At 43.5% G+C, this 13,879-nt stretch overlaps 1 protein-coding gene across 6 annotated transcripts in view; it reads left to right on the forward strand.

Moving 5' to 3' along the window:
• phf6 (PHD finger protein 6) overlaps nucleotides 1-13,879 on the forward strand; it is a 69,569-nt gene that overhangs the window by 35,494 nt on the left and 20,196 nt on the right. For all 6 annotated transcript variants that reach the window (XM_043714340.1, XM_043714339.1, XM_043714344.1 and 3 more), the window contains 2 exons: nucleotides 9,467-9,600; nucleotides 9,711-9,757. In XM_043714340.1, the coding sequence (XP_043570275.1) occupies nucleotides 9,467-9,600; nucleotides 9,711-9,757 (181 nt within the window). The remainder of the gene's footprint in view (nucleotides 1-9,466; nucleotides 9,601-9,710; nucleotides 9,758-13,879) is intronic.

A 13,879-nucleotide genomic window follows, 5' to 3' on the forward strand; every position in this document is an offset into this window, starting at 1 on the left:
AAAGTAAGGATGGAGAAGGAGTAATGGGCCACAAAGAAATGGCGGAGGAATTGATTAAATACTTTGCATGTTTTCATAGTGGATGACATCATACCAAAACGTCGAGAGTCAGGAGAGGTGAGTGTAGTGACTGTAGCTTAGGTATGGTGCTGGAGAGGCTGAAAGGTCTAAAGGTGGATACATCATCCAGACAGATGAGCTACATCCCAGAGTTTTGAACAAGATTGGTGAGGAGACTGTGCGGTATTGATAGTGATCTTTCAGGAATCACTAGACTAGAACCAGGGAGGGTTCCAGAAGAGTTTAAAATGGATAATTTAACATCTCTGTTCAAGAAGTGAGGGAGGCCAAAAACAGGAAACTATAGGCTAGTTAGCCTGACTTCGCTTGTTGGTAAGATTTTAAGTCCATTATTGCGTAAATTGCGGAGTTCTTGGATGTGCATGGTAAATTAGGATGCAATCAGCGCGGCTTCGTCAAATGGAGGTCATGCTTAACAAATCTGATAGAATTCTTTGAGGAGTCAAAAAGCAAGTTTGACAAAGGAAATCCAGAGGATGTGATCTATGTGGATTTCCAGAAGGCCTTTGTCGAGGTACTGCACAGGAGAATGAGATCTTGAATAAGAGAAGAGCCCATGGTGTTAAGGCAAGGTATTGACTGACTGGCAGAAGCCAGAGACTGGGGATAAAAGGGGTCTCTGTCCTCATGGTAACCACAGCATCTAGTGGAGTTCCGCAAGATTCACTGTTGAGACGTGACTGGATTCATGAACAACCTGGACAGAGGATGGCCCAAAGATAGGTGGAGGCAAGGGGCTTGAGAGATAAATGGAGGGAAGTAGGGCTGGGTGGAAGGTAGGTGGCGTAGATAGGTGAGAAGGAAGGTGGGCAGGTAGGACAGTTCAAGAGGGCAGTGCTGAGTTGGAAGGTTGGATCTGGGATAAAGTGGGAGTGGGGTGCAGAAGAAATGAGGAAACTGGTGAAGTGGACAAATTCTATATGGTTGGGTGGGTCCCCAAGGCGGAAGGTGAAGTGTTCTTTCTCCAGTTGTTGGGTGGCTGCCTTGGGACCCTCCAACCACACAGTCAATATGAATTTCACCAGTTTCCTCAATTCCTCCCCACCCCACGGTCCGGCTACCTTATCCCAGACCCAACCATCCAACTGTCCGACCTGTCTATCTTCCTTCTCTCCTACCTGCTCCACCCTTCATCTACCTATCAGATTCTTTGCTACCTTCCCCCCTGCCCCAGTCCCACCCCTCTCCCATTTATATCTCAGTGCCCTTGCCACACACCCTCCCCCTCCCCCCCACCCCCATTTCTGATGAAGAGCTTTTGCTTGAAATGTTGACTTTCCTGCTCCTCGGATGCTGTCTGACCATCTGTGCTTTTCCAATGTCACTCTTTTTGACTCTGACATCCAGCATCTGCAGTCCTCACTCTCTCCTTCTGACATCTGAAGCTCACAGGGTCTTCAAAGTCCTGGCTCAGTATTCTCTTGAGGTTACCTTGCAGATTCAGTCAGCAGTTAGGAAGGCAAATGTGATGTTGGCATTCATTCTGAGGGGCAAGAATACAGGTGTCAGGATTTACAACTTTGGTTGTGTAAGGCACTGGTGCTACTGCACTTGTAATATTGTGAGCAGTTTTGGGCCTCATATCTAAGGAAGAATGTGCTGGCATTGGAGGGGGTCGAGAGGAAGTTTACAAGAATGATCCCAATGCAGAGCTTGTCAAATGAGGAACAGTTGAGGACTGTGGATCTGTACTCCGAGTTGGGAAGGATGAGGAGGGATCTCCATGAAAATTCTGAACAACTGGATTAATCAACACATGGAAAGTGAGGATTAACCAGGGATAGAGTCGTAGAGATGTACAGCACGAGTTAACATAGATTTGTAAGACTGAGATTCTGTCTGACTAAGTAGCATTTTTTGAAAAGTTGACTAAATATGCTGATGAGGGTAGTGCAATTGATGTGGTTTACATGTATTTCAGTAAGGCCTTGGACAAGGTCTCACATGGAAGGCTGGTCCAAAGGTAAGAGTAACCAGCATCCAAGGCAAGTTGGCAAACTGGATCCAAAATTGGCTTGCATATAGGAAGCACAGGGTGAAGGTGGAGGGTTGTTTTTGTGATTGGAAGCCTGTGACGGGATCCTTGCTGTTTATGTACATTGACGACTTGGATGTGAATGTAGGAGGTACAATTAGTAAGTTTGCTGATGACATAAAAATTGGGTTGTTGATAGTGAGGAGGATGGTCTCCAGCTATAGCTTGATAATGATTGGATGATAAATTGGGCAGAACAATGGCAAATGGAATGTAATCTCTATAGGTGCATGGTGTTCCATTTTTGGGAGGTCAATTAAGGGATGGATGTACACGTTATTCCCTAGGGATTGTTCTGCAAAGCGACCTTGATGTACAAGTACGCAGATCCTTGAATGTGTCAGCATTGATAGACAGGGTGATGATGAAGGCACACAGGATGCTTGCTTTCATTAGCTGGAGCACAGAACATAGGAGCAAGAGAGTCTTGTTACAACTTCATAAACCATTAGTTTGGCCACAGATGGAATACTGTGTGCAGTTCTGGTTGCCACACTATCAGAAGGATGTGATTGCACTGGGGAGGTTGCTGAGGAGATGCACCAGGACGTTACCTGGAATGAAAACTCTTAGTTATGAGGAGAGACTGGATGGGTGGGTTTATTTTCCTTGTAAAAAGTGAGGGCTGGAGATCAGAGTCCAGAAGTGTGCCGCTGGAAAAGCACAGCAGGTCAGGCAGCATCTGAGGAGCAGGAGAGTTGACGTTTCATCAGAATTCCTGAAAGGTCGACTCCCCTCCTCAGATGAAGCCTGACCTGCTGTGCTTTTCTCGCGGCACATTTATTTTCCTTGGAGCAGAAGAGGTCAGATGGGGGCAATTTGACTGAGGTACTCAAAACTGAGAGGCATAGAAAAGAATACCATCTGGTTCGCAAACTGCCATCTTTACCTGGGCTGGCCTCCATGGCCTACAGCAATGTGGTTAACTCAAAACTGCCCTCTGGATGATTAAGGATGGTCAGAAAATGCTGGCCTAGGCAGCGATTCCCTCATCTTGTGAATTCATTTTTTAAAAATCATGCTATGGTCAGTTTGCTCATCCTCCCTACAGTCTCTGTTCTAATCATAGAGTCATAAAGATGTACAACATGGAATGAGACCCCTTCAGTCCAACTTGTCCATGCTGACCAGATTTTTTTTATTTCAAAAATATACTTTCATCATAAAAATATTTTGATCTGTACAATTGGTCATGCCATACATACATAAACATTCCATTTCTTTGCAAGCAGAGATTGAGTAATCATTCACATATACAGGTCTGTACGTTTACAATGCATATATTTAGCTGAGGAGTCAGTGGAGCCCACTTACTGTGTGGGGCCCCCTGTTCTTTGACAGGCAGATGTTACACGGTGGTCTTTCCCCACCGCGCCTTGGCGGCAGCTGCCCTAAGCTTCAGCGCATCCCTCAACACACAGTCCTGGACCTTGGAATGTGCCAGTCCGCAACACTCAGTCAGGGTCAGCTCCTTCAGCTGGAAGATCAACAGATTTCTGACAGACCAAAGAGCGTCTTTAACCGAGTTGATGATCCGCCAGGCACAGTTAATGTTTGTCTCGGTGTGCGTCCTGGGGAACAGACCGTAGAGCACGGAGTCCCGTGTCACGGAGCTGCTCGGGACGAACCTCGACAAACACCACTGCATCCCTCTCCAGACTTCCTTTGCATAGGCACATTCCAGAAGGAGGTGTGTGACAGTCTCGCTGCCGCTTCGAGGGCAGTGTGCGGTGCGGCCGAGAGTGCGGGCCTGCATAAAAGATCTCACAGGCAGAGCCCTTCTCACCACCAGCCAAGCCATGTCTTGGGGCTTGTTGGAAAGTTCTGGCGATGAGGCATTCTGCCAAATAACTTTGACGGTCTGCCCAGGGAACTGCTCGACAGGATCCACCCTCTCCTTTTCCCGAAGGGCCTCAAGGACACTACGTGCTGACCACTTCCTGATGGACTTGTGGTCAAAGGTGTTTTTCTTCATAAATATCTCTACGAAGGACAGGTGATACAGAACGGTCCAACTACTTTGAGCGTTCCGCGGCAGTAAGGCCAGGCCCATCCTTCGCAATACCGGTGACAGTACGTCAGTACCTCAGTATGTATTGACACTACCTCAGTACGTAGTGACACTTTGTGTTTGCGTACCGGGGATCCATGCACAGCTTGATGCAGCCACACACAAAGGTGGCCATCAGGGTGAGCGTGGCATTGGGTGTGTTTTTTTTCCCCCGTTGCCCAGAGCTTTGTATATCAACTCGCTTCGGACCCTGGCCATCTTTGCTCTCCATACAAAATGGAAGATTGCTCGGGTGACTGCGACGGTACAGGTTCTGGGAATAGGCCAGACCTGTGCCACATATAACAATACTGACACCTGATGACCAGGTTTTTACCCGCGCTGGAGAGCGACCGTAGCTTCCATCTGCCCAGTTTCTGCCTCACTTTTTTGATACACTACCCCACCAAGACTTGGCGCACGCCCCAGCCCCGTCGAACCAAATACCCAGCACCTTCAGGGCCAGATATCCTAACTTAATCTAGTCCCGTTTGCCGGCACTTGGCCCATATCCCTCTAAACCCTTCCTATTCATATACCCATCCAGATGCCTTTTAACTAATTGTGTAGCCTGCACCACTTCCTCTGGCAGCCCATTCCTTGCAGGCACCATCTTCTGCATGAAAAAGTTGCCCCTTAGATCCCATTTACATCTTTTCCCTCTCATCCTAAACCTATATCCTCTAATTCTTGACTGACTCCCCTCCCCCCTCATATAAAAGATGTGATAAGAGAACATATGGTTACGGAGTCTAGAACCAGGAGCCATCATTTCAGAATGCAGGCTAAGTCATTTAAGATTGAGATGAAGAAACTTCCTACAATGGAAAGATGGAGCTAGGTTATTCTATTTATTCAAAAAAAGATTGAGGCTTCAAGTGTATGAATAGAAAGAAGCAATTTGGCATTGAGATATAAATCAGCAATCCTCATGTTGAATAGTGGACCAGGTTTGAAGGTTGGAATTGCCCGAACCTGCTCCAAGTCCGTTTCTATATGCTCTCCTTTAATCAGAGGACATATTACAAGATTGGGCAGAATGATTGCAAAAAGGATGTTTCTCCTGATTGGTGAATCTTCCCTCAGTCTAGTGAATGTATGGAATCCTCCACCACGGAAGGCAATGAAGGCCAAAGTCACTGATCTATTCAAAAAGGGGCTAGCAAGTTTTGAAAAGCTTTGTAGCTCCGGTTGAGGTTCTGGATGTGAATTTACTCGCTGAGCTAGAAGGTTCAGTTTCAGATGTTTCGTCACCATGCATGAGAACATAATTGAAGCGCTGATGTTATGTATTGCTTTCTATTTATGTTTAAGTTTCCTTGGGTGTTTGGCGATGTCATTTCTCAGAGGATGATAAATGGGGTCCAAATCAATGTTTGCTGTTAGTTCCAGTTGGAATGCCATGCTTCTAGGAATTCTCATGTGTGTCTCTGTTTGGCTTATCCTAGGATGAATGCGTTGTTCCAGTCAAAGTGGCGTCCTTCCTCGTCCGAATGTAAGGGTACTAGTGATAGTAGGTCATGTCTTTTTGTGGCTAGTTCATGATCATATATCTTGGTGGCTAGTGTTCTGCCTGTTTGACCAATGTAGTGTTTGTTACAGTCCTTGCAAGGTATTTTGTAAATGACATTAGTTTTGCTTGTCTGTATAGGGTCTTTCAAGTTCATTAGCTGCTGTTTTAGTGTGTTGGTGGATTTGTGGGCTATCATGATGCCATAGGGTCTGAGTAGTCTGATAGTCATTTCAGAGATCACTTTGGTCTAAGGTAAAGTGGATAGGGTTTTGGGCGCATTTTGTCTGCGTTTGGGTTTGATGCTGAGAAACTGGCAGACTGTGTTCATTAGGTACCGATTCTTCTTGAAAATGCTGTGTGGGTGATTTTTTTTCTGTTTGTCATTCCTCTGTGCTGCAACGTGTGGTGGCTCATTAAAATAATGTTCTAGTGGGATGATTGCTTCTGTGGTTCAGTATTTGTTAGTATGTGGTGTTTTCCTGTAGATGCTGGTTTGAAGTTCCCCACTGACTGTTCACTCTACTGTGACATCTCGGAATGGCAATTTGATGGTTTTTTTTGTGAATTTTATGCCAGCAAGGATATTATTAATGGTCCTGAAGGTTTTCTCTAATTTGTTTCGTTTAATGATGACAAAGATGCCATCCACATTGCAGACCCAAAATTTGGATTGGATGGTTGGGAGAGCTGTTTGTTCAAGTTTCTGCATTACTGCTTCTCCTAGGAACCCTGATATCGGTGATCACATGGGTGTTCTGTTGATTTGGTTGTGGCTGAAAATGTGTTGCTGGAAAAGCGCAGCAGGTCAGGCAGCATCCGAGGAGCAGGAGAATCGACGTTTCGGGCATGAGCCCTTCTACAGGAATGAATGATTTGGTTGTGGGTCTTGTTGAAAGTGAACTGGGTGGTGAGGCATAGGTGTACTAGTTTCATAATGTTGTCTTTGCTGATGAAGTTGGTGGTGTCTGGTGTTTGTATCTTTGGTTCTTCTGATAGTGTAGTCAGTGTTTCTTTAGCAAAGTTCATGTTGATGGGTGTGACCATATGTTCGATCAAAGGAGACCATTATTTCATCCTCTTCTATCTTGGTGTCTTTGGTGTTCAGGATTTCTTGAGTGCAGTGAATGGAGTGGCGTGAATTCTCTACGTGTTTAAGGCTTTTGTGGAGTTCCTTGGTTAGCCTGTACGTTGATGTTCCAGGTAGAGACTGGATCTCAGGGCGGCTCCTGTTTTGTGGATTTATTGGGTAGTCCTTAAAAGTGTGGTGTGTTGGACCTGTCCGGTTTCATTTTTTTTTGGAAGTCTGTTTTGTTTACTTATCTAGATTTACGTTTTGTGAGTAAGGCTGTGATTCGGTTCTCTAGTTGTGGAGTTGGGTCTATCACCCACCTGTTGGTAAGTATCGGTATCTACAAGCAGTGCATTTGCTTTCTAATAGTCATCTGATTTGTTTAAAATGACTGTCAAGCGTCCTTTGTCTGCAGTTAGGATTACCATATTTTTGTCTTTGAGTCCTTTTAGTGCTTTCCTTTCTTGTGTGTTTCCTCCTTTTTTCCTGCTTAATATTGATGCAACTGTCTGTCTGATGGCTTGCTGGGTTTCCTCTGAGTTCGTTGTCTTTCAGTGTTGCTTTTAGTGCTGCTAAGAAATCCTTTTTGTTCATGTCTCTGAAGTTGTAATTTAGTCCTCTAAGATTTTTTTTCAGTCATGATTTGGAGGTGCTGGTGTTGGATTGGGTGTACACAATCTTAAAAAATCTCAGTGAGAGGTTTATAGTCCAAACAGGTTTATTTGGAAGCACTAGTTTTCAGAGCACTGCTCCTTGGTTGTGGTGTATAAAGTCGTAGCACCACAGAATTTATGGCAAAAGTTTACAGTGTGATGTGACTGAAATAGTGTATTGAAAAAGACCTGGATTGTTTAAGTCTGTCATCTTTTGGAATGGGCATGTTGGTTTCAGTTCTTTCATATGTAAATTCCAGAACTTTTTAGTAAATTTGTCGATGACAAAAAGATTGGAGGTGCTGTTGATAGTACCGAGGACTATTGCAGGCTGCAGTGCGACATTGACAGGATGCAGAGCTGGGCTGAGAAATGGCAGATGGAGTTCAAGCTGGATAAATGCAAAGTGATGCATTTTGGAAAGTCGAAATTGAATGCTGAATATAGGATTAAAGACAGGATTCTTGGCAATATGGAGGAACAGGGGGATCTTGGTATTCAAGTGCATAGATCCCTCAAAGTTGCACCCAAGTGGATAGGATTGTTAAGAAAGCATATGGTGTTTTGTCTTTTATTTAACAGGGGCATCGAGTTTAAGAGCTGTGAGGTTTTGCTGCAGCTCTACAAGTTCCTGGTGAGACCACACTTGGAATATTGTGTCTAGTTCTGGTCATCCTACTGTAGGAAAATACAGAGGCTTTGGAGAGGATACAAAGAAGGTGTAGGGTGGGTGTGTATGTGTGTGTGCGTGAGTGTAAAGGGCTATAAGTCTGAGAAGGTGTGTGTGTGTATGAGAGAGAGCGTGTGTGTTTGTGTTTGTAAGAATGTCAGTCTTTCTGTGTGTATGTGTATCCCAAGGTCCTGGTTGAGACCATCCCCATGGGTACTGAACTTGGATATTAGCCTCTGTTTGGCCACTTTGTGTTGTTGCCTGTCCCGAAGTCCACGTTGGAGAATGGTCATCCGAAGGTCCGAGGTCGAATGTCCCGGACGGCTGAAATGCTCTCCGACTGGGGGAGAACATTCCTGTCTGTTGATTTGTTGTGCGGTGTCAATTCATCTGTTGTCGTAGCCTCTGCTCGGTCTCACCAATGTACCGTGCCCCTCTCTTTTTCAGTATCTGTTAGAGGCCAGCCTGATGAGTTTATTTTTATCCTGGCTTCTGTGTTGTCTGTGTTCCTTTTGTGAGTTTGTCTATTTTTTCTGCAGGTCTGGTTTGTTTTCTTTTGTGTTTGCAGCTGTCTAATGCCTATGGCTCGGTATACTGTGTCTGTCCATTCATGGTTTATAGTGTTAGTGAGTAGTTTTCTGGCACGAAATTTCACCCAAAATGAATGTCTTTTACAAAATACCTTGTAAGGACTGTAACAAATAGTACAATAGTAAATTGGCAGAAAACTAGCTACCAGGATACATGAACATCAATTAGCCAGAAAAAGGCATGACCCTCTATCACTGTATCTTTACGTACAGATGAGGAAGGACTCCACTTTGACTGGGACAACATGTCCATCCTAGGGCAAGCCAAACAGACGTGCATGTGAATTCCTAGAAGCATGGCATTCCAACGGAATTGTATTAACAAACACATTTGATTTGGATCCCATTTCTCATCATTTGAGAAAAAGAATAGGAAATTACATCACCAAACACTCCAAGAAGCCTAAACACATGAATAGAAAGCGGGACATAACACCAGCGCTTCACCAATTATGTTACCTAGAATGATGACGAAACGTCTGCAACCGAACCTTCCAGCTCAGTGAGCAAACTCACATCCATTCGAGAGAGGGTTTTAGAGTTAAAGTGTCAGCACTGGTCCTATTGAATGATAGAGCAAACTTGAAGGACCAAATGACCACCACCACCTTGTTTCTGTTTCAGCATTTTGTTTTATAATTAAAATGTTATTTTGAGTTGATTGAAGAAGCCTGATGAAAGTCTCCCTCATTTTGGATAGCAGTACAAACGGGAAACCATTGGCCATTTGGTAATCCAATCAAATTCATTGTTATTTTCAATTGAATAACTAGTTGAAAGTTTATAAGTGTCTTTCCTTCTGCAGAGCTGCTCTTGCTGTCACCGCCCAGGAGCAACTATTGGATGTGATGTGAAAACTTGTCGTAGAACATATCATTATTATTGTGCAAAGCTTGATAAAGCCCAGATCAAGGAAGATGCGTCACAGGGCATATATCTGTATGTACAGCACATTGCTTGTTCTTTCAGATTTGTTCCTTGGGCCATTGTTTCATGATTCAATGAGTTGAAATGTTGATCTGTACTTTTTAAAATCCTTTTCTTGACAGGATCCTCTGTCAGAAACACAAAGAAGGTGCTGAGGATTCCAATGAAGGTAACTAATATACAGAAAATCGGTACAATTCATTGCATTTGTCAACTGTTAAGTAATTTTCTTTTCATTTTTGTCGCATTTTGTGTAGCTTTGTAGCACGGTGGCACAGTGGTTCACAGTGCCAGAGACCCGGGTTCAATTCCCGCCTCGGGCAACTGTCTGTGTTGAGTTTGCACATTCTCCCCATGTCTGCATGGGTTTCCTCCGGGTGCTCCAGTTTCCTCCCACAGTCCAAAGATGTGCAGGTTAGGTGGTATGGCCATGCTAAATTGCCCATTGTGTTTGGTGAAGGGGTAAATGTAAGGAAATGGGTATGGGTGGGTTGCTCTTCGGAGGGTCGGTGTGGACTTGTTGGGCCGAAGGATCTATTTCCACACTAAGTAATATAATCTAAGTAATCTAATCTAATCAGTAATCTAATTTGTTACTGATACCTGTCTGATTAGGCAGGACTGTGTTGTTGATGTGCAGATGTTGTTAATCTGGCACTACTTATCCCAAAGGGCCATTTTTTTACAGGACAAGAATGGCTATAGTGGCTTCCAATTATTAGTAACATTAGTACACCACCTCAAATGAGTGAAATTCCTTTACTGAAAGGCTCAAATCTGAAGGTGCAGCACTTTCTGCTAAATGCACCTTTGCCTAACTATTGGCTACGGTAATATGGAGTTTTGGGTTATTTTGTTTGGAGGATATTTGAGCAAGGGTGCCTGACAGATGGAAGCACAAAAGTTTAAATAACTTTACAGTTCATAAAACTTTGTGTTCAGGACAATTGAATGTCTAGGTCTGTAGAAAAGCACTTTAAATGTGGGCCACAGGTGGGAGTTCATGCAAAGGATGTTTTGGAAAGTCAAAGAAAAAGAACAAAGTAAGATTACAGGATAATGATATGGTCATGTTAAGCAGTGTGGCACTAAGAGAGTATGTGAACAGTGCACCAGTAACCAGATTAAATATAGGAGAAATGATGAACAGAAAGAAAGGTTTTTTCTTCGAATATATGCCCCATTCATAACAAGATGGATGAATTAATTGCTCCAACTTAAATAAATTCCATGTAGGTCCACAAAAGTACCAGTAGCATAGGCAGTATGAATGTGTTTCTGCTTAGACATTAGGAGGAAGTAGGCATCAAATTAAGAATCAGGATTTTGAATTATTACTTGAAAGGTATGCAAATTGGTTTAAAGCAAATCTGATTAGAGCAATGAAAGTGTAGCTCAGGATAGATTATAGAAGTTGGGACTGTTCTTGGAATCCACAGACTGAGATTTAATAGAAGTGTTCAAATGGCATGAGCAGACTGGACAAAGTAGATAGGGAGAAGCTGCTACTGCTCATAAAATAATTGAGCAAGAGGGCATAGATTTAAATTGATTTGAAAACGAAGCAAGGGATGATGTGAGAAAAAAAAAACTGAGTAGGTTGGGTGTATGGTGGAGCCAGTTGAGTTATTCAGAAGTTGTGGGAATTTCTTGGGTAGAAATGGTATGTATGGATATAGGGAAAGGGCAGGTGATGAGTGAGTAGTGCCTGGAGAGAAATGAAGTACTTTTTGTTGTTGTAGTCTACTAGGAATAGAGAGCAGGAGTGAAAGACCGGACTTTAATGACTTGTAGATTAGGTAGTGTTATTAGATCCTGGATTGTTTGTAGTTGACGAGGTTTGCAGTGATAGGAGAACTTGCTCTCATGCAATGCTCCTTCTGTGGGAAATCTCCATGGTGACAATGTATTCAGGAAGTGAGTTCTGCTGTAGCTTCTAATTTGCCACATGGAGCACCTGGAGCTGCACATGGACTCACTATGAAGAATCCATGAGGCTGAGAATGTTGTGGATAGCATGTTTAGCAACCAGATCACGCCACCAGTAAGGGCTATGCAGACGAAAGAGTGGGGTCACCAACATGAAGATAAATGAGCACAGTAGTCCCCAGTGGCCATTTCCCCCTTAAACAGGAATGCCAGTTTTAATATTCTTGGGGGAAGAATGGCCCCTCAAGGGAAAGCAGCACCGGGTTGATGGCACCACGCTGGCACCATTGTGCAGCAGGTAGAATTCAAGTGTAGGCAAGCAGTAGAACTGGGGGATTCCATAGCTAGGGACACAGATTGCTGTTTCTGTGGCCATGTGCTAGATTCCTGAATGGTGTGTTGCCTCCTCGGTGCCAGGGTCGAGATTTGAATGGGCACAGGATATTCTAAAGGGTGAACAGTCAAAGGTTGATTTCCATGTTGGTGCTAATGACATAGGGAGGTGACGTCCTGTGAAGGGAGTTGGGTTGAAGTTGAAAAACGAGACCTCTCGGGTTGTAATCTTGGGATTACTTTCTGCCATATGCCAGTGAGGCCAGAAATAGAAAGATAGTACAGTTAAACATGTGGTTAAAGAGCTGGTGTAGGAAGAGAGAACTTTGGATATTTGGATGCCTTTTAGGGTAAGGGGGGGACCTGTACAAGAAGGATTGGAAGGGCAGGTTGCACCTAAATTAGAAGGGCACCAATAAGAAGGGTGCAGTCGCTTTGAAGGGTTTGTACTGCAGGCCTCCCAACAGCCGGTGGAACTGAAATGTGGACAATATGGAAAAATGTAAAAGCAACAGGTTGTTGTGATGGGTGATTTTTGACTTCCTCTATATTGACTGGGTTAAAAATCTCTCAACACCAGGTTATAGTCCTGCAGGTTTAATTGGAAGCACTAGCTTTCTGAGCGCTGCTCCTTCATCAGGTGGTTGTCAGGCAATGCTCCAAAAGCTAGTGCTTTCAATTAAACCTATTGGACTATAACCTGGTGTTGTGATTTTTAACTTTGTACAGCCCAGTCCAACACCGGAATCTCCAAACCATGACTATATTGACTGGGACACGCTTAGTACTAGGGGCTTTGATGAGGGGGAATTTGTTGGGTATGTCCAGAATAGCAATATGTAAATAATCAAATGAGGAAATGGCCAAACTAGACCTGGAATTGGGGAATGAGCCCACCAGATGATTGAAGGTTCAGTGGGTGAACACCTTCAAAACGCTAACTAAAATTCTGAAAGTTTTAGGGCACATTAAGTTAAGGACAAGAATAATTCTTGGTTAAAATAATTAAATTTGGGGAAGACTCACTACCATGGTCTTCAACAGGATCATGGGGAATGTGGACTGGAGGGGAACTGTTTGAGGATAAATCCACACCTGACCTGTGGGAATCTTTTATTTTAAAGCCAGATGATGGGAGTTCAGGGCCAGTATGTTCCTATGAAAGTGAAGGATAAGGATGACAAGATTTGGGACCGAGGTAAAAACAATGACTGCAGATGCTGGAAACCTAATTCTGGATTAGTGGTGCTGGAAGAGCACAGCAGTTCAGGCAGCATCCAAGGAGCTTCGAAATCGACGCTTCGGGCAAAAGCACCCTTTGATGACAAAAAAGAAAGAGAGCTTAGTCCCAAAAAAAAAAGGCTTATGTACAGTTGGCTTGATGGTAGGAGACAGAGTTATTTCTTGGACTGGAGGCTATGGCCAGTATTATTCTGTAGAGATTGGTGCTGAGTCCAGTGTACTTGGGGACTGGTACCAGCAAGTCCTGAAAATGAAATTATGGTTAAGCAGAGGGAGGAACTGAGAATCTGAAATGGTGTTTTGGACTGTTTCTGATAGGAGGGGTTTGGATGTTGATCTTGCAGCATGAAGGTTTGAAAGCTTCCTACCAACTTCTGATTATCAGCTGTTGGAAGCTGAGAATAGAAACTAAATTGTAAGTATCACTGATTCTGCTGTGAACTGAAAAGTTCGCCTTGATAGTCTTCAGAAAATCAATAAAGCAATAATCAAATGCTGTGTTACAACACATTTTCAAAACTGCTTAAATAACCTGGACAGTTCTATTTTCTTCTATCCCTTAACTCTGTTCCTCTTTTGTGAATGGGGGCTGAAAACAAAGGTTATTGGGTTGAAATCATAGACGTCAAATAGATTGTTTAATTTTGCTCTAATAAAGTTAGTGTATTGCTAAGTCTCTTGTTTAAGCTACAAAACTGGTGGCTACAATTGATTATTCAGTCTGTAGTTATTAAAAAAAAATCTGGTTAGGAAACATTGGGGTCAAATTTGACAGTCTTTGGAGGCT

Source organism: Chiloscyllium plagiosum, chromosome 24 (genome assembly GCF_004010195.1).
Source record: "Chiloscyllium plagiosum isolate BGI_BamShark_2017 chromosome 24, ASM401019v2, whole genome shotgun sequence".
Classification (NCBI taxonomy): domain Eukaryota; kingdom Metazoa; phylum Chordata; class Chondrichthyes; order Orectolobiformes; family Hemiscylliidae; genus Chiloscyllium; species Chiloscyllium plagiosum.